Source organism: Saccopteryx leptura, chromosome 3 (assembly GCF_036850995.1).
Source record: "Saccopteryx leptura isolate mSacLep1 chromosome 3, mSacLep1_pri_phased_curated, whole genome shotgun sequence".
Taxonomy (NCBI): domain Eukaryota; kingdom Metazoa; phylum Chordata; class Mammalia; order Chiroptera; family Emballonuridae; genus Saccopteryx; species Saccopteryx leptura.
Genome location: NC_089505.1, coordinates 93,777,569 through 93,798,892, shown reverse-complemented (window position 1 = coordinate 93,798,892; position 21,324 = coordinate 93,777,569). Strand labels below are relative to the sequence as shown.

General features: G+C 49.4%; 1 protein-coding gene across 15 annotated transcripts in view; it reads right to left on the bottom strand.

The window, feature by feature from the left end:
• FHAD1 (forkhead associated phosphopeptide binding domain 1) overlaps positions 1 to 21,324 on the bottom strand; it is a 126,776-nt gene that overhangs the window by 80,489 nt on the left and 24,963 nt on the right. For all 15 annotated transcript variants that reach the window (XM_066375129.1, XM_066375130.1, XM_066375131.1 and 12 more), the window contains exons 3-6: positions 18,891 to 19,097; positions 11,571 to 11,838; positions 7,064 to 7,173; positions 3,278 to 3,511 (exon numbers count right to left, since the gene is read on the bottom strand). In XM_066375129.1, the coding sequence (XP_066231226.1) occupies positions 3,278 to 3,511; positions 7,064 to 7,173; positions 11,571 to 11,838; positions 18,891 to 19,097 (819 nt within the window). The remainder of the gene's footprint in view (positions 1 to 3,277; positions 3,512 to 7,063; positions 7,174 to 11,570; positions 11,839 to 18,890; positions 19,098 to 21,324) is intronic.

Genomic DNA, 21,324 nt, shown 5'->3' with positions numbered 1-21,324 from the left:
ACTCTGCTCCAATGGAGCCTTGGCTGTGGGAGGGGAAGAGAGAGACAGAGAGGAAGGAGAGGGGGAGGGGTAGAGAAGCGGATGGGCGCTTCTCTTGTGTGCCCTGGCCGGGAATTGAACCCGGGACTCCTGCACTCCAGGCTGACACTCTACCACTGAGCCAACCAGCCAGGGCCAGAATAAGTCTTAAAAAATGTTTCTAGTTCTACCCAGTTTAATGCTTCCATTTGCATGATACCAGAGGCACAACAGAAATTTCCAGAAGGGATGCCCCCCCCACACACACACACAAAGACTGCAGTGTTTCTGACAGATATAAAATATATCAGTCGAATTATCAGAGTTTTAGGATTTCAGATTATGGGAAAACTTTAAATAGCCTTCAAACCCCTTCATTTCTTTCACTATATATGTATTTTTAAATGTCCATATTGTCTGTAATTGGCATAAATACCAAGAACTTTAGGCCCTGGACTGTTGGTTCATGGTAGAGCATCAGCCCGGCATGTGGATGTCCCAGGTCAGGGCACACAGTAGAAGCACTCATCTGCTTCTCCACTCCTCCCCCTCCCTTTCTTTCTCTCTATCTCTCTCTCTTCCCTTCCTGCAGCCATGGTTCGATTGGTTCGAGTGAGTTGGCCTTGGGTGCCGAGGATGGCTCTGTGGCCTCCACCTCAGATGCTAAAAAAAAAAGGGCTCAGTTGCTGAGCAACACAACAACACCCCAGATGGGTAGAGCATCACCCCCTAGTGGGATTTCTGGGTGGACCCCGGTTGGGGCACATGTGAGAGTCTGTCCCTCTGCCTCCCCTCCTCTCACTAAAAAAATAAAAATTAAAAAAGCCCACCAAGAAGTTTAATGTCTGTTCTGCTGTGTAATGAAGTAGGCACCGAGTCACAAGGAAGATAACAGTGTCAGGTGAAGTGAGTGCTTTGAGATAATAATTCCGCTGCTGATTAGCACAGGCATGCGAGAGCGCGTGGAGGTGAGCGCTTTCTAGTGATGCTGGAGCAGATTGAAGCCCTTTGAGGGCAAATCATTATGCATATACTGTCCGGGCGACCAGGGGAAACACAGAAAGTAATCAGAGCAATAAATCAACCTGCCCTGTGACACGTACTTCTGGCGGAATGTTCTGCAGGCTGCAGAATATTTAAGAAAGTAAACTATGAGTGGATGAATTTTGATTAGGGCTCAAACCAACTGCAGCCTCTTGTTCAGATGGGCCTTATTATAAAATAGGCTCCTTCAGTTACAAGTGAAGATCAGGGGCGGGGGGAGTATGATGGGTCAGTGTAAATGTTTCTAGATAATCTCTTTGTTAAAAACAAACAAACAACTCCCCTTTTCAGATATCACTAGCCACTTTGAACAATACTCTAATGTGAGCTGCTGACAGTCAAAGATTTGTGGGAATCACACAATGTTATATGTCAAATACATTTCAACTAAAAAAAAGACACATGGAGAATATTCATCCTCATTCATGTGTTTGGACAAGAAAATGTCGCTTTTGCTTAGGAAAGCTGTGAAATGGGAGAATAACGGAAAGGGACATATCCCCCTCCAATGGCTTAATTGGGTTCAGAAAAGAAAAGGATGCTCACCAGTGAGTCAGCTAGACACCAAGGCAACTGTCTGCGGTAGCAGTTCCTAGAGGACAGCTGCTTTCATGGTTTTTCAAAATGGGTCCGGAGGCGAGTCATTTGTTCATTTAAATGTTAAGGCATATATTTATTTAATTGACTACTGTCTCCCTGATTAGAATGTAATCTAGGGAAGGCAAGGACCATGTCTACCCTTTTCTCTGCTGAATTATCATAGCCTGGAGGAGGGCATGACACAAGGTAGGCACCCCAAAAACATTTATTTGAGTGAATGAATACATGGGTGGGTGGGTGGGTGGATGGGTGGGTGGATGGATGGATGGATAAATAGATGGATAAATGGATAAATGGATGGATGGATAGGTAGATGGATGATGAATGGATGGATGGATGGATGGATAGATGGATGGATGGATAAATGGATGGATGGATGGATGGATAAATGGATGGATGGATGGATAAACGGATGGATGGATAGGTAGATGGATGGATGGATAAATGGATGGATGGATGGATAAACAGATGGATGGATAGGTAGATGGATGGATGAATGGATGGATGAATGGGTGGATGGATGAATGGATAGATAGATGGATGGATAAATGGATGAGCAGATGGATGGATGGATGGATGGATGGATGGATGGATAAATGGATGAGTGGATAAATGGATGGATGAAGGAACAAATGAACAGACATGGTCCTGGCAGAGTAATGGAAGGTAACTGAGCCTAGTCTTTGTCCTCATGGAGCCAACAGTCTCTGGGCAGCATCTCCTAGGTTCACCACGCACAACCTCTGCCCTTTTCTAGGGCCCACGTTGAGGACTGAGACTGTGCGTCTTACATTGGTTCCAGAAGGGAAAGGCAGTAACAGAACCAGAGAAGAGGGTCGAACCTGACCAAGGCTTTAAGCTGAGGCCAACGCTCATTAGCAACCAATTTCTTTTCTCAATCAACTTTGTTGAGGTATAATTTATGTACACAATCTCCAGCCAATTTTAAAGTAATTATTTTTTTAATTGGATCTGGTTTCAAGAGAAAGAACGTGACTGGTAAATCCAGAAATTGTGGGTGGAGAAATTTTTGTTTGATGAGATTCCCACAAGGGAGCCAGCTCCTACCTTCGGGGTCTGGACAGGCCGCAGAGTTTGGAACACAGGGGACTCCGTCTCCCGTTCTCTAGCAAACTGCCCACAGGTCTTTCTGGCTGGGGCTGGGTGGGGGTGAGAGGTGGCCACTGAGGTGACAGTGTTGGCTGGAAATAGAAAGGGGGGAGCAAGCACGGGGTCTGCAGGGAGCTCAGACTGTACCGCCATCGCTCACTCGAGTGCAAGCTGTGACAAGTTCCTGGGCGTCTCTGAGCCTGTCTGTCTCCTCACTTGCAGAACAGTATGTGTCGGAGGTTTGGGAGGTTAAAATAAGCTAAAGCGTTTGTACCCGTTCCTGCACGTGGTAGGTGCTTAATCAAAGTTAATACTGTTCTTACTGGGCTGGAAACCTGCCAAGTCTCTAATCCTTGGGATGTGTGTTCTCAGCCCCCCTGCTGTGCCAACCACCCCTTTCCTAGCTACCCGGGTGGCTCCCCACGGTTCTCCTAGGGCTCCACCTGAGAGCTGGTACCCTGAGTCGTGACTCTCACTCCTCGCGCGACCCGTCTCGGAGTCCTACCTGGCCTTTCAAGTTCTGGATCTCTCTCTCCTTGGCACCGATGTCTTCACCGGCCGTCGGAAACGTCTGCGAGGCCCCCCTGTCGTTCCAGGGGGCGGCGGTCTCCGACAGCGTCTGGCGCAGGCTGGCCAGTTCGCTCTGCAGGGTCACTATCATGGCATCTTTGTACTTGGACTCAAGTTCAAAATCCGAGAGGCGGCTGACTTCTTTCCCCAGCAGCAGAATGATTTCATCCTGGGTGGGGGCCAGGTGAGAGAGAAGTTTACTAGGTGTGGGTCTGGGGTCAAGGCCGAGCCTGTTTAAAAAGATATAGGCCGAGCATGGCGTAATTCTTTTAGGAAGGCAAGGGCAGGTGGGGTGGGGAAGAAGGCAGCTCTCTCTGTCTCCTGGAAAACCTCATGGAGACAAGAGTTTGGTTGAAATGACCTACTTGTGTCTAGGCTCCTGTGAATGGATGCTTATGCCTCACAGGTACCGAAACTTTCCTTTCCCTGAAAATTATACTTTCATACTGAGAACGACCGTCCCCGTCGGGAACTTTTGTTGCCAGAAAGTTGATCGTATTTTTTATTTATACCATTTCCGCCCTGTGCACTGGGGACCGAGGAAAAGTAATTAGGAAAATGACTTTCTTTTCGACCACGTCCTGCTTATAATGAGGGCTATTTTTTAACTTCAAAAAATGTAATACATTCTGAAATATTTCCGTTCTCTCTCTTTCCCCTCTCCTGGTCCTCCCTGTCCCTTCTGGGTATTCACGTAAAAGTTTATTCCGGGAAACGGAATCTGGAAGGTAAATGAGCAGGTGTCGTGATTTATTTATGTGGGCTCCTGTACACTCTGGGCTGGAAAAAACATCGCTGGCTGACTTTACCCACAGATGTAATTAACCCACTCCTCCGGCTCGCGGGGAAGAAAAAGTTCTGCAGCCCAAGGACTTGTGAAGTTTCCTCCCAAAGGGGAAAAAAATCCCCAAAACTTGTCAGCAGAAGTCATCAATAAAATGTCAGAAAGACTTAAAAAAAAAAAAAAAGTTCCCAGATGCATTTTCAAATGCAGCTATAGAATGTCTGCTTTTGAAGGACTTCCTGCTCTTCCAACCATTTCCTGTTGGTTGGAAGGAGGTAAGTGGGCACTTTCCAGGCCAGCTCGTTGCCTGGGGAGCTGCCCCATCAGACTCATGGTCCCCCAGCTCCCTAACTTGGGGGAAGCCTGTCTGACATTGCCAAATGCTGCCAATGGGCCTTTTGGGGGGGGGGGGGTCTTTGCAAATGTTTGCAACCAAATGTCAAGGGGCGACACCAAACGTTCTGTACTCCTGGGTAGCAGTCTCCCTTGTTTCACCCAGTGATAAGTCACCGGAAATGACCAGGCTCAAGCAGGTGCTTATTAATTATTCATGCAGCAAACACACATTGAGCAGCTACTACGTGCCAGGCCCTGTCCAGCGCATTGGAGTATAAAGAAGCCGGCAGGGGGTGGCGTCTGGCTGTGGTTTCTGCCTTTCTGGGGAGGACCTCATCCCTTCCTTGAGGAATGGCTCCCCCTTCTCTGAGGTCTTGGTAAGACTGAAAATGCAGCCTGGCCTGTGGGGTGCAGTGGCTAGAGCATTGACCTGGAGTGTTGAGGTCACCAGTTCAAAACCCTGGGCTTGCCCGGTCAAGGCACAGACAACAAGCAAGCAATGAACAACTACAGTGAAGCAACTATGAGTTGATGTTTCTTGTTCCCTCCCTCTCCCCCATAAAATCAATAAATAAAATCTTAAAAAAAAAAAAAAAAAAAAAGAAAGACTGGAAATCCTGTGCCCTGCTCCTTCCTGTCCCTCCTCCCGTGCGCATGTGACTCAGGCCGGTCAGAGTTTTCTTGGAGATTTCAATGCCAGTCACAGAGGGAAGGGATCTTGACTCCTTTTGGGTCATAGACTTTAAATTTATAGGTTTAGCTGCTCGAGTTTGTCTTGCCCAACACACAAAGGCAGCCTGCTGCAGAAAGCCAAACTCTGAGGGAAACCGGGAGACACTGGTGGAGGGGGCTGTCCTGATGACGCGATCTGAGCCCCTGGATCCAGCCATGAAGCTACAAGGCCTTTATGTTTTCCAGTAAGATGAGCCAGTACGTGCCTTTTATGTTTTCTGGCTTACACTGAGTTTTTCACCATCACTTGTACTTGAAGTGGCAAGTCAGGGTGTAAGTGGCTCATATATAGGAAAAAGTATATATATATATATATATGGTTACATTATAGTTTCAGTTTAACAACTGGGGTGGATTGAGAAATGGCTACAAATACTTTGCAGCTTTGCCATCAAGTGGTGGAGTCTGTCCCCCCCCCCCCAAATCCTGCTGGCCTGTGACTTGCTTGGCCAATCGAATGTGGTAGGAGTGATGCTGGGCAATCTCTGTGCAAGTTCTGAAGAGGCCTCGGGCTGATTATAGTTACATCAGTGGGGCCAGGGGACACCAGCAGAACCTTCCAGGTTAACCTGCAGATCCTGGGAAAATATAAATTACTGTTTTAAGCCACTAAGTTTTGGGGTGGCTTGTCACACAGCAATCAAGAACTGACCCAGCATCGAGCCTGGCTTCTCACCTTGCTCCCACATTTCTCAGTCTGGCGCCAGGACACCTGCGTCAGAACCTCATGTCTAACCAGGACCCCTGGTGGCTGTCCTCCTCACAGACTCGGAGGAGGGCTGCTGCCTCAGGCCCTGGGCCTTCAGAAAGGCAAGATATCATACGACTGCTTCTGTCAGGATAATGTTCAGGTTGTGTCTAAGGGAGAAATCAACCCGGACCCTTCCCAGAACTGCTTGAATTCACCTGTTTTGGCTCCCGATCCTGTTTTAGGTTCTAAATCTCCGTGGTCCTCTCTGACCTCAGTGCTCACCTCTTCCTGCTAGGAAACGTGTGTCCCCACCACCGCCCATCCCTCGGGGTTGGCCAGTTACCACGTGGGAGTTGGAAGGACCAGCTTAGAGGGTAACCAGACCTAGGTTTGGTTTCCAACTCTGCCCCTCATACTGTGCAACTTTGGGCAAGTTACTCCATCTCTCTGAGTGTCAGTTCCCTCATCTGTAAAGTGAGGGTGAAAAAAAAATCTGTGTTGGAGCTGGTTAAGATTTACAAGCTAATTGAATGTCAACTGCACAGGACACGGTCCAGCCTACAGCAGGTGCTCAGTACACTGTGGTTGTAGATGTTGTTACTTGGGATAAAAGGAGCAGTTCCCAGAGTTTTGATGGACTATTCTGGGAGTGAGAGGTGGTTTCTTTTTTTTTTTTTTTTTGCATTTTTCTGAAGCTGGAAACAGGGAGAGACAGTCAGACAGACTCCCGCATGCGCCCAACCAGGATCCACCCGGCACGCCCACCAGGGGCGACGCTCTGCCCACCAGGGGGCGATGCTCTGCCCATCCTGGGCGTCGCCATGTTGCGACCAGAGCCACTCCAGCGCCTGAGGCAGAGGCCACAGAGCCATCCCCAGCGCCTGGGCCATCTTTGCTCCAATGGAGCCTTGGCTGCGGGAGGGGAAGAGAGAGACAGAGAGGAAGGCGCGGCAGAGGGGCGGAGAAGCAAATGGGCGCTTCTCCTGTGTGCCCTGGCCGGGAATCGAACCCGGGTCCTCCGCACGCTAGGCCGACGCTCTACCGCTGAGCCAACTGGCCAGGGCCGAGAGGTGGTTTCTTGGAAGCAGTAAAAAGAGCCCTTCTAGAACATGGGGCAGTGGCGATTCCTCCACGATCCTGCTGCTGCCGTAGCTCTGACCTCCCCGGAAGCCCCTCACCTTATCCTGCTCGGTCAGGTCCTGGTCCACATACATCTCCCTGGGAGGCGCTGCCCCGGGGATGCCCTCGGCCACTGGTTGTTCCGACAGTTCCACGGCATTGGTCCACACTAACACATCAACAGAGGACACACAGGAAATTGTGAGTTTCCCTAAGGTCTTAAGGAATATTTTCAGATTAAATTTCACATTCATTTCCCGCTGAGATTTACATCTTACATAATTTAAAAATGACAAAGTGGTGTATATGTTCATTGAAAAACAATGGTAGCACTACGGACGTATTAGAAAGGGACAAAGCCACCTCAGTCCTCTTTCCCGGTGTTAGCTGGGCCGACTCACTTTGATGTGTCTCTTTCAAACTTTTTTCTATGCCATGTTAAGAGCCAATGACCTTGGGTAGGTCATTTACTGTCTCTGAACCTTAGTTTCCACATATATAATCTAGGGACACTAAGAGCCTCTGTTATAATGGGTTATTTAAGGATAAAATAATGATGCAGAGCAGGAGTTGGCAAACTGTGGACCTAGGGGCAAATTTGGCCCTTCATCTGTTTTTGTAAATAAAGTTTTATTGGAACACAGCCACAGTCATTCATTTACATATTGTCTATGGCTGAACCCAGCCACAATGGCAGAATTGAGTAGCGGCAACAGGGCCCTCATGGCCTACAAAGGCTAAAATATTTTCTATCTGGCTCTTTACAGAAAGTGTCCTACACCTGGTTTAGAGCATTTAGCACCAAATGTCAGCTATCTTTATTACAAAATAAAACCACAACAACAGCAGCAAAAAAAGTGTTTATGTTGCAGAGATGTTTCTCCAGCTTGCTTTTTCACCTGACAATACATCAAAAACACCTTCCCCGTCAGTATTGATAGATACACTGCATTCTTTTAACAATAGCATTGTAGTCCACTCACTGTACAAGTGTCCCCAAGTGTATTTAACTAGAATCCACTTGATCGATATTTGGTTTTCTTGATTTTTTTCTTATTCACCGCTAATATTACAAGGGCTATTTGAATGACTTCCAGGGGTGGTGGCATCATGACGTCTGGGGTCCCTGCTTTACGCCACACCAAACGTCATAATGCACTCACATCGACACTGAATACATTCTTTTTTTGCTGTAAAACTTTTGGAAGGCCTTCTATAATTCTGCTCCTGAGCTCCCTTGGCTCTGAGTGCTGCATTTTAAATTGCCAACTGACTAAGACTTCTGGGTGCATTCTTGTCTTTTTGTGAAGTGAGAAATTGAACCAATTGTCTTCAAGTATCATGAAACATTAATGAGTGCCAGCATTAACCATTAATGAAGTATGCTCCGTCCCATTTGTGGACATTTATCCAATCGTTTATTCATTTTGATTCTGCATTTTTTATTTATGCATTTTAGAGCCAGTGATTTCTCCCCGGGTCTCAGACAAGCAGAACCCTTCTCAGTGATGCCCTCAGTGGCATCCCTGTGGTGGCAAACGTATCCCAAGTCAGACACGGCCTGGTGCGGCTGGACCGTGGGTCACGTCTCCTCCCGGCCTAACACTGGCCATCACTTCTCATTGTTCTTTTACCGTGGTCTCGAGCCACGGTCCTCGGGGATCTCACTCACCCTTCTGCCACACTGCCCATCCCTCTGCACTCGCCCGATAACCTCCACCACATGGCACTCAAAGTCCCTTTCACACTGTCCCCTCCTCTGCGCACTTAGTGAGTGTCACTCGCCTTTCGGCACTCAGCTTGAGTGTCAGTCTCTCTGGGACACCTTCCTGATCTCCCAACAAAGTCAGGTCCTACAGTCATGAGCTCTCTCAGGGCACCGGGTTCCTCTCCTGCCTGGAGTTGTGACTTTATAGGTGCTATTCTATGATCATTTTGTTAATGTCATTCTCCCTGACTATGTGGTTTGGGACCACAGCTCAGTTTGTGGCCCTCAGAATGAGTTTACTAATCCCATTTTACAGACGTGCAAGCTGGGACACAGAGAGAAAACCCCTGCCTAAGCTCACACAGCTAGGAAGGGGTCAAACCCCAGTGCGAACCCCCAGCCGTCTCGGTTCTGGTTGTACGTATCGGTGGGGAAGGTGCCAGGTGCACTGAGAACGAAAACGCTGCCTGGCCGCACTCAAACCTAACAGCTCACGAAGGGCCCGTCGGCCAGCAGTGCTCTCCATGCTGGTGCTCACGGCAACGCTGTGAGGCAGGGGCTAATGTCAGCCCTGCTGAGACCCCGGGGGCCAGGTGCGGACAGCCTGGCTAAGGCCGCACAGCTGGTAAGGGGCACAGTCAGGGTCTGGCCCGGTGGGTCGGGCCCCAGGACCGGGGCGCACAACCATCACAGTAGTAGTAGGTCCCCCCAGTGTGGTGAACTCATGAATGAGGGAATGAAATCCCAGTAAAACAGTTGAGGTGACCAACTGTCCTGGTCTGTGCGGGACTGGGATAGTTCCTGGGACGGCGGGCTTTCAGTGACACTGATGGAAATGCCCCAGGCAAAGTGGGACGAGTTGATCTTCTAGAAATAGTTGAAAAAAGAAAGCTTCCCCCCCCCACACACACACATCCACCTACACACCCACCATGATCGGGGACCAAACCAGGAACCTTCACTTTGCGGGACAACACTCTAACCAACCGAGCTACTGGGCCAGGGCCTGGATAATATTTTTTTTAAAAGTCACCCCACCTGTTGTCTATCCTCAATAATTTTTCTTCCCCCAGGAGCTCTTGCTGTGATTGGTAGACTTAGATGGGGGAATCTCTGTAAAATTCTTTTCACTTTGCTGTATGTTTGAAATTTTTCATATTAAAATATTGGGAGAAATAGCTAAGTAATTTTTTTCTTTTTTTAATGAGAGAGAGACAGACAGAGAGAGAGAGAGAGCGAGCAAGGGAGAAGGATGAGAAGCATCATCAGCTCCTAGTTGTATCACGTTAGTTGTTCATTGATTGCTTCTCATATGTGCCCTGATCAGAGGGCTCCAGCTGAGCCAGTGACCCCTTGTTCAAGCCAGCAATCTTTGGGCTCAAGCCAGCGACCATGGGATCATTTTGATGATCCCAAGCTGGCAACCCTCTGCTCAAGCTAGTGACCTTGGGGTTTTGAACCTGGGACTTTAGCATCCCAGGTTGACACTCTATCCACTGCCCCACCACTGGTCAGAGACTGAGTAATTTCTTAACTTGGGTGGAAGGTAACGGGGGTTCATCTGATGACGACAATGATGATGATGTAAACTGTGGACACACATTTCATTTACTTCTTTTTTTTTTTTTTTTTTTTTTTGTATTTTTCTGAAGCTGGAAATGGGGAGAGACAGTCAGACAGACTCCCGCATGTGCCTGACCAGGATCCACCCGGCACACCCACCAGGGGCTACGCTCTGCCCCTCCGGGGCGTCGCTCTGTCGCGACCAGAGCCACTCTAGCGCCTGGGGCAGAGGCCAAGGAGCCATCCTCAGCGCCCGGGCCATCTTTGCTCCAATGGAGCCTTGGCTGCGAGAGGGGAAGAGAGAGACAGAGAGGAAGGGGGGGGGGTGGAGAAGCAGATGGGCACTTCTCCTGTGTGCCCTGGCCGGGTCATTTACTTCTTTGTTCGTATACTTCACAATAATAACTATTATTTACATGGCTGAGGGATGTGACAAAGTGAATGTTCCTGAGCAACCCGGGACTCAGAGCGGCCTGGGGCTGGGACACAAAGACAGGAAATGGGACCCTGACACCAGAGGCCATGGAGGAACCTAGGGAATCATGGCCGGGACAAAGTCAACCCAGCTCCTCTGCCAGTGAGGCTGGCGAGGCCATGAGGACAGCGACAGACAGGACGTCTCCGCCCCAGATGCCGTGAGGCCTTCCAAGGGGAGAGGATGGGGGCAGGGAACCTTGACTTTGTGTCCCCAAAGTGACCAGGCTGTGAGTGAGAATCGGGTGACAGCTGATCTCAAATTGTTTTCTTACAGTTTTCTTTAACCATTGACTACGTTCTACTTTAGAATCAGAGAAGATAAACAAAAAGCAAGACCCAGCCCTGGCCGGTTGGCTCAGCGGTAGAGCGTCGGCCTAGCGTGCGGAGGACCCGGGTTCGATTCCCGGCCAGGGCACACACAGGAGAAGCGCCCATTTGCTTCTCCATCCCTCCGCCGCGCTTTCCTCTCTGTCTCTCTCTTCCCCTCCCGCAGCCGAGGCTCCATTGGAGCAGAGATGGCCCGGGCACTGGGGATGGCTCTGTGGCCTCTGCCCCAGGCGCTAGAGTGGCTCTGGTCCCGGCAGAGCGATGCCCCGGAGGGGCAGATTATCGCCCCCTGGTGGGCAGGGCGTCGCCCCTGGTGGGCGTGCCGGGTGGATCCCGGTCGGGCGCATGCGGGAGTCTGTCTGACTGTCTCTCCCTGTTTCTAGCTTCAGAAAAATGAAAAAGAAAAAAAAAAAAAAAAAAAAAAAAAGCAAGACCCATCCTTGTGGCTGTCAGCCCATCCACAAGCCGCCCGCGGAAGCGCCCTGGGACACCTTGCTTGATGACAGGAGACCGGCGCGCGCCATCCGCGGTGAAGGAGAACATCTTCCCGCCGGCACTCACAGGCCGCTTGTGGGAGGCAGGCGGGACTGTGGCGGGCCTGGGGAACCCCTGGGACCAGCTCCGCTGCACCTGCGCTGTCCGAACGCCCGGGTGGAAGGGCATCTGCGGTGGCAAGCGCGACTGGTTTGGCTGCTGTGCGGCCCGAGGTGGCTGTGGCCTCGGCCAAGGTGTCGGACCCCTCACCCACGGGAAGGAGACCTGCAGGGGTAGACAAGAGGGTCAGGTTATGATCAGCTGGGGTGGTCTCCACCCCTGTGTTCCAGCCACACAGCTGCAGCCCTAGGTTTCAGCTTGTAAGTCACTTGCCCCAGGAAGCCCTCACTGACTCTCCCCAAGTTTGGGACAGTGGTCACCACTCTGGGTCACACTTGCGCACCACCGCACCACCATTTATTGGGTGCAGCCTTCATGCCGGGCACCTTGCCAAGAGGTTCCCATGCATGACCTCGCTTCATCCACCCGACACCCGGTGATGAGACTGAGGCTGAGCAAGACCTGGTGACGTCCCCAAGCTCCCAGGTCTGCTCGTGAGCTGCTGGGCTGGTAGAATGTCACCTCTAAGAAGGGAAGGCCTTGTGGTGTCTGTCTTGCTCCTGACGCACCTCCAGCACCTGGAACAAAGGCCCGGCACCTACAGAGCAGACCCTCAGACTCCGGCAGAAAGAAAGAACGAGCAAAGCACTGCGACTCCAGCCCCACTCACCGGGGCCCTGCAGCCGGCGGTGTTCCCACGCACACTGTGTGGCTCTCTGGCACCTCTAGCCCACCCGCCCCCTCCGGGAGCCGAGAGCTCTGAGATGGCAGCGACCCAGGCCGTTCCTTAACCTTTGAGCCTCAGCACTCACCACTTCTAGTTCTTGGCAGATGTCTTAAAATATCTATCCAGAGAACCTCTCTTTGTCTAACCCCAGGGAAACACTTCTAGCTACTCAGGATGGAAAGGGCAACAAAAATCCATCTAACTGGGAGAAGCCGGTGCTGAATGGGGGGTGCTGACACTTGGCTTCTGTCTTGGTTTAACGCTTAGTGGCGGTTTCTTCCAGGACCTAGCGGTTCAACAATGACATCGGCAAGTGCTATCGTTTATTATCATTTCTGGCACTTTACTATCTATTCCTCACAATAGCCCTTCAGGGGCGGAGGTCTCCTTATCCCTGTTTCACCAATGAGGCTTAGAGCGGGACTGGGGGTCAAGGTCCAATGACCTCTCTCACTTTCCTCCCTCTCCTCTCTCCATCTCGGTCTCTCTCCTTTCTTTCTTCTCCCTTTCAGTCTCTCTTGTTTCTGTCTCTTCCTCTCCCCCTCAATTCTTTTTTATTTCAAATTTTATTTAGAAAATTAACTTTCACAGGGTGACATTGATCAATAAGAGTACAAAGGTTTCAGGTGAACATTTCTATAGCATTTGAACTGTTCATTATGTTGCGTGCCCATCACCTAAAGTCAAATCATTTTCCATCACCTTATATTTGTCCCTCCTTACACCTTTCGTCCCACTCCTTCCTCACTCCCCAGTCCCCTAGATCCCCTTCCCCTCCCCCACATTCCCTTCTCCCTGGTAACCCCTCCTCTTTTATCTCTGTCCATCAGTCCCAGTTTTATATCCCACCTACGTGTGAAATCCTACAGTTCTTAGCTTTTTCTGATTTACTTATTTCACTCAGTATAATGTTCTCAAGGTCCATCCATATTGTCGTAAATGACAGTCATCATTTCTTATGGCTGAGTAGTTAGTATTTATTCCCTTGTATATATGTTCCACATCTTCTTTATCCAATCCTCTATCGAGGGACACTTTGGTGTTTCTATCCCCTCAATTCTCTTAGCAGAAAAAACACACTTCGAGTCAGAAGCTAGGTTCAAAGATTTTGCTGCCTATGTGGGGCCACAGATGGATTCTCCCCAGAGCCACGTTTCTCCTTCTGTAGACAGGAGGGAATGTGAGCTCAGAGACGCACAACGGGAAACGGGGCAGAGCGCTCCCCAAATGGGGGCCCCAGAAGACAGGCCTTCCCGTAGCTTCCTGGGAGGCTCTGCGCCCCCCAGACCCCCGACCCCTTCCTCCAGCAACAGTCTTTCCCAGGCAAGCCCAGGGTCCTGTGTGCTCCCCCCAGGACACTTCTGGAGACAGGTCAGGGAAATCACACTCCAGTTGCCTGGGGACATCTGTCCCAATGTTCCTAGTGACACTGGCCCACATCTGTGTCGGGGGTGACTTGGCCGTGTTCTGGAACCGTTACGTTCCAAGTGGTTTTGCCTTTCTCTGCATGTTAACACCCCAGCCCCCATACCTGTGCCTTCTCAGAGGCTGCTCCTGCCCTCCTCCGCCCAGCTGGTCCCTCCTTACCCCACCTCTGGGGCTGTCTTGCCTCAATCATCCCTATAACCTTTTCCCACTGGTACGGTAAGGATTTATTGAATAAATGGGCTGAAGGTGACGAAGGGTAAATTCTAATGTATTTTATGCCAGCCCGCTAGAAAACAAATCTAGGCTACTGATAGGGTGGAGGAATTCCTTTTCATGCTGGGGTGCTCATAGAAATGTGCTTCATCCTCAACTAGCCGCAGGGGCGCTAAAGGGAGGGGTTATATCGCCTGCCTCCAGTGCTCTACTTCTGTAGGGGACAGCCAGGTATCCACTCAGCTCTTTGGAGATTCTGGAGAATCTTCCACCCTCTCTCAACTCATTGTGGTGGGCAGGGCTAAGCAATCAGCCAGTCACATTCCCTGGCCATAGTGATTGGTTCAGTAGTGGACCATGGGATCCAATCAGAGCCAGGGAGACTCAGAGAGACTTGGCAGGATACCAAGATCTGGAGTGACCTTGTGGGACTTGAGAATGTGGCCTGCATGAGGGAGTGGAGCTGAGAGATGCAGAGAGGGGAGCTGTTTGTTGTGGTAAATAACATGTAATATACCTCTTGGCATTTTAGCCATGTTTGAATACTGTATGGAGTTCAGTAGTGTTGTAAGACAGATCTGAGGAATGTTTTCATCTTGCAAAATTGAAACTCGATTCCTATTAAACAACAAATCCCATCTCCCCTCTCCCTAGCTCCTGGTAATCACCATTTTACCCTCTGTCTCTATGCATCTGACTACTCTAGGTGCCTCAGGTAAGCAGAATTATACAGTGTCTTGGTTACTGGCTTATTTCACTGAGCCTAATGTCCTTAAGTTCATCCATGTTGTCATGTGTCAGAACCTCCTTCCTTTTTAAGGCCGAATAATACTCCATTGAATGTATGTACCACATTTTGTTTATCCATTCGGCATGGATGGGCACGTGGGCCGCTTCCACCTCTTGGTGACTGTGAATATGCTGCTTTGAACTTGGGGGTGCAACTAAGGAAGCTGGCTCGAGCCCTGGCTGGGGCTGTACCCTGGATTGCTCAGCCCTGTGAGGCTGGCTGGAGCCGGTTGCTGGTAGCACACAGAGCTCTAATGTAGGTTCCCTAACGGATGTGTAAGTGCAGAGACTCCGAAGGGCTCTTTGGGTTCAAAAATTAAAAGTAAAGTTTTTTTTGCTCTAAAACTTGCTGACTGTGGGTGCCTTTAGTTGGAAAGTGAAAGCTGGTTTGTCTAGTTAGCGGGCCTGCTCTGTCATAGGCAAGCCAGGTCAAGGCGTCCTCAGACGGTAGAGCTGGTGACTACAAGGAAACAGGCAGGGGTAAGCAGACATGAGTCGCACTGCAAGCCAGGTCTTAGGGTGTACATGGAGCTTGGGGTCAAGGTCTGCTATCAACAAGCTTGTTTTTAGAAACTGGTTTAATATAATAATATAAAATACATGCTAATGCCTTTTCTCTTTTTTCCCCCCCCTTCTGTTATCTGTGGTATATTACATGGTTGGTCTTTTTGTTTTGTTTCGAGGGAGCATATGTTTTATATTTGATTTTGTCTACACTATCTTTAAACTAGCAGGGTGTCAGCCACCTGGGTTAACTGTGACCATACCCACTGTGAATTTATATCAGCTTGAACAAACAAATACAGGTCAATGATTTACTCAAGAAATCACAATCCTTTTTTTTCAGATTATCTACTTGTTTTTTGTGTTAGCACTCCAATATCCGTCTCTAACCTGCTAAAGGTGTGGAGTGAAGGAGACACCTAAAAAATATCAAGGGAGTTGGCACCGAGGGTGCGTACAGGACACATACATTTTGCTGGGAAGCCCCAGAGACTGGGGAGAAGGTGAGGAAGCAGACTTTGCCCTCGGAGAGCTTGTCATGTGCTCTTTTGTAAGAAGTCACTGATATACTACATTTGTAAGAAGTCACTGATATACTACAGCTCTGACCCACCATGTAGAGAAGGCGCGCATATGCCGAAGACAGTGCTATGTGCTTAATATATGTGGTTTCACCCAATCAGCAGAATAATCTTGAGTGGGGGGGGGGGGGGCATCTTTATCCTTTTATTGTAGAGTGAGGAACTGAAGCTTAGAGAGGGTAAGTGACTTGCCCAAGGTCCTACAGCCTGGAAGTGGTGATACTGTTTGACACTAAATAAAACGATGAAGCCATTCAAAGCACACAGCAGCCAACCTGAAATAGCTCCCAGTGGCCAAGGCTGGACTACTTTGAGCAATTAAATAGATACTGTAGGTAGGAGTATAACCCAAAGTATACAATAAATACACATGAGATATCACTGCCATAATTGGGCATACATGGTTGGGCATCAGTTTACACAGTGATAGAGGTGGTCCTAACGACCTCTATAAAATTTCTGAAGGGGGAAGGGGACCTGTGATGAATGAATAGCTGCTTGGTAGAGACTGGAAACAAGCTCAGAATGTTTACGCTGTAGTGAACTTGGGCCTGTGGAATTCCGAGGCCCCAGCGTTCTCTCTGTACTCTGCAGAGCAGCCCCATATATAGCAGTGAGCAGTGAGGAATACGACCGCTAGAGGGTGCTCTTCCCAGGCTGTCAGGACACTGCGAGTTGGACAGAGGACAGTCTCCAGAGGTCACGTGGGAACGTCTGACTGCAGAGAGACGAGAGGGGGCTCAAGGGAAGCCCATGCAGAGACAATTACTGTTAGTGCTGTGGTGCCCCGGGCTGGCCCTGTGGTCATGGTCAGCCAGAGCCCGACTGTGGGTCATTGCTGATTGAACCACAGCATGCACAGGGCTGGGACCAACCTGTTCTTCATTCTGGGCATTTCCACTAGATTTTCCGTACCTCAGGACCGAGAAAGACAGTACTTGTACATTTGAGTGGTACAGGTTTCCTCACCCAGCTGCTTTATAAGAACACCACCACTGTGAATAGGACAGCTGGTTTCCACACCTCCCTTCCTGGACATCAGAAAGCACTACGAAAGGCAACAGCACACAGGAGCCATTATACAGAAGGCACACCCGACTTTGTGACTTCAATTTCCCACCCAGGGTGCTGAGACGCAGACTCTGTTGCTACTGACCGGTCGCTTCAGGGCACTGTGAGTGACCCCGCAGGTATTGCCCTGCACAGCTCCGGGTGTGCGGTCCACATGGACCATGAAGTGAACCATGAGCCTGGGGTTCTGCAATATCTAGCTTACACTTGGGTGAAAGAGATACAAGTTACAAAGTCTACTCCTGGGTGCCAACGTACTTTCCCCACTGAGAGTTTGTCTTTATATTTTTCCATCTTGTATGTCATTCCGTGGGTAATTTCTTTGCAAATGTATCCATCTGCTAGCTGGGGAGATCTTGGGAGGTTTCCTTTCCAAAGGAACACTCACCGGGGAGGCACCCATGTGTGTTTGCTTGATTCTGAAGCTGAGAGTTATCACGCACCTGTCGTAGGTGCCAGATGCTGGGCCAGGCAATCACAGCATCGCCTACTGAACACCACAGTAATTCATGTGGTGGGAGCTATTGTTACCCCAATTTTACAGTAATGGGAACCAGGTCACTGAGAGGTGAAGTGACATGTGCACGGTCCCACAGGCAGCGTGAGAGCGGGTCTGGGACCGCGCTCTAGCCGGCCTGACTTCAGGACGCCCACTTTTGCCACAGTGACGTCTGCACACATATTTGGTTCTCTACCTCTCCCCCTCCCCCCAATAAAACACTGTCACATCCCTCTCTATTGCTTGTGCTCACCACAAAGTGCGAGAAAAATGTTTTCATTGGGAACTCTCTGTTTGGAATAGCACAGTTCTGATCACCCAACCCTTGGGGCACCGGGATGAGTCTCCCTAGAAACTCTCTCCTGGTTGGAGGTGGGGAAGAACACAGCACTCTCCCCTGCAACCCAAAAATCCATCAGAAATAAGAACACGCAGGAATGAAGATGGCCACAAAATTCTTGGAAAAACTGGGCCTCAAGGTGTTTGATGAGAGCCCTGGCTGGTTAGCTCAGTTGGTTAGAGCGTGTCCCAAAACATCAAGGTTGCAGGTTCGATCCCCTGTCAGGGCATACATGGGAAGCAACCAATGAATTCACAATTAAGTGGGACAACAAATAAATGCTCCTCTCTCTCTGTCTCTTTTCCTTCCTCTCTCTGTCTCTCTAAGAAAGAGAAACATATTTGATGACAGGCATTCTTCACTACTGCCTTTTCCCCCTTTCTTTTATAAAACTCACACAGGTATGAATAATCAGGAAATGAAATGCATAGGAATGCGTCGCTGTCACAAGGCCACCCTCACTTGGGCCTCACAAAGGACCCCACCATTAATAAGGATGCTTGCACCAAAGGGTCGCAATCTAGGAGCACCCGAGAGACTGTGGGGGCGGGAGAGGCCGGCAGGGGGAGGCCCGCCCTGGGAAGGCTTGGGCTGCTGGGAAGTCACCTGGGCACAGGCCAAGGGGGCATTTGTGCAGCTGCCCACAGTCACTTGGGGAAGGAAGTGAGATACTGTTACATGTAGAAATAAGAATTCAAGAAATCCGTGTATATTCCAATGACCACGAAAGCATGCTTTGCTCTGTCTGAAAACCAGCCCATGACACTGCTCCAGCCGGCATCGGACTAAGTGGTTTTCTCCCCTCTGTTATCCTCAAGTGAGGACAGAGTTTAATTCGCATTGACTCACCCCCCCCCCCCAGGACCCACCCGGACTGGTCTGAACTTCACAGAATCCCGGCCTGGCTGCCACTTTGTGCAGAGCGTGAAGTCGGAGGCGCTCTGTAGCGGCTGGCCACACCTTTGGCTCCATCCGAACCTCGGGCGGGTGGCAGGGAGGGCACAGCGCGGCACTCCGCCCCCCTCATCCGCCCCTCCCTCCCTCCCTCCTGACCTGGGGACTCACCGAGGGTGCGTTTTCAATGACAAGTTCGTAGGTCAGCCCTTCCGACCCAAACCTCAGGACGTCTCCTGGGAACAGCTTCACAGCCACGTTCTGAATGTGGCACTCGTTGACGAAGGTGCCGTGGCGGGAATTGAAGTCCTGGAGAACAAAGCTGCCCTCGGCCTCGTTATATTCAATGAGTGCGTGGTGGTTGTCAATGTCAGCAGACTGAAACAGAGGAGGGGACAGTGAGAGCTGGGACAACAGGAAGAAAGACAGGACACTAACATTTACCAGGGCTGCTGGGTGCCGGAACACACCTAGTGCCTCACCTGGCTGGATGGCCGCCGCCATACTCATTTAAAAATGAAAATATGGAGGCTCAGAGAGGTTAAGTGACTTGCCCAAGGTCACACAGCTAGTGCACGGGGAAGCTGGGAGATGTGCAGGCCCAGGACAGGTACACAAGTTTGCTGGGTGGGGGATCAGGCGAAAGAGAGGCAAAGGGGAGCCTGCTGGGCCAGGGAACTCCATTGTCTCCTGCCTTGACTCCACACAGGTGTGCTTTTGGTTATTCCAAAGGGCAGGACAGAAAGCAGAAGTGGCCCAAACACAAACTGGAAAGGTCAATGAGCAAGTGACAACTGTTCATTTTCTTGCGAGGAAAATGCCAAGTTCATGGGCTAGGGCAGGGGTAGTCAACCTTTTTATACCTACCACCCACTTCTGTATCTCTGTCAGTAGTAAAATTTTCTAACCGCCCACCGGTTCCACAGTAATGGTGATTTATAAAGTAGGGAAGTAACTTTACTTTATAAAATTTATAAAGCAGAGTTACAACAAGTTAAAGCATATAATAACAATTACTTACCAAGTATTTTATCTTGGATTTTCGCTAAGTTTGGCAGAATAAATCTTTATAAAACAACTTACTATAGTTAAATCTATCTTCTTATTTATACTTTGGTTGCTCCGCTACCGCCCACCATGAAAGCTGGAACGCCCACTTGTGGGCGGTAGGGACCAGGCTGACTACCACTGGGTTAGAGTATATTAAGTTAAGGGGAGGTTTTGCAATAATTGTTGTTCACTATCTGTTCTATTCATTTTTTTTTTTTTTTTCATTTTTCTGAAGCTGGAAACAGGGAGAGACAGTCAGATAGACTCCCGCATGCGCCCGCCCGGGATCCACCCGGCACGCCCACCAGGGGCGACGCTCTGCCCACCAGAGGGCGATGCTCTGCCCATCCTGGGCGTCGCCATATTGCGACCAGAGCCACTCTAGCGCCTGAGGCAGAGGCCACAGAGCCATGCCCAGCGCCCGGGCCATCTTTGCTCCAATGGAGCCTTGGCTGCGGGAGGGGAAGAGAGAGACAGAGAGGAAAGCGCGGCAGAGGGGTGGAGAAGCAGATGGGCGCCTCTCCTGTGTGCCCTGGCCGGGAATTGAACCCGGGTCCTCCGCACGCTAGGCAGACGCTCTACCGCTGAGCCAACCGGCCAGGGCCTATTCATTTTTAAAGTAATGTTTTTCTTAATATCGCAGAAAATGAGATCTAGAGAAATACATACGGAAAAGACATTAAAATCACTTAGGATTCCATCCCCCAGAGGCAGGAACTGTTAACACTGGTTCTCATCCTTCCAGTCTTTTTCTTTATTTCTTTTTTTAATGCTTATAATCTTTTTAAGAAGTTTTAACAAAATTGAGATCATGCCAAACAACACAGTTTAACAACTACCTTTAAAAAAGAAACCTTGATGTACAATGAAGTTTTTCCCATGCGACTAATTATTTCTATTGCTTTTTAAAAGCCTGTCAGAATTTATCTAACTAAAGGGTTCCGGTGTAACAATATTTCCCCTGAAGGAAAAGACTCCGGACAGCGTGTCTGTGAATTAGCACTGGGGGCAGGCGGCCGCTGCTTTAATTTCACTTTAAAAGAAGAGTGAGCAAAATTCAGCACCCAGCAGAAGATACCGCATTCCCCTGGCATCGGGACCCAGACTGTGGGCTGCAGGGCATGGGTGAAGTCTGTCTTCTCAAGACGCTGTCTGTGACGCATCCACGCTAGTCCAAGATGTTGCAATTGATTTCTAAGTTTGTTTTCTCATGGTGTCTCATTCAAGTTTCTTACAAAGAGTACTTGCTCTTACAAATCTATACCAAAGTCCCATAATGTAGTAATAACCTACAGTTTCTATTAATAGAATACTTACATTATTATGCAATAATATATAATAGCTTATGTTAATTGAATACATTAATTAAATATTACATACCAGAATATTTGCTAGGTGCTTATCCCATTTCATTTCCACAGTAATCCAAAGGGATAGCTCCCCATTTAGTCGATAAGAAAACTGAGGGACAGGATTATTAAGTTTTCTCAAAGTCATCCAGCTTGAATAGCCTGGCTTATACCCAGGTTTACCTGATTCAAATGTCTGTGCTCTT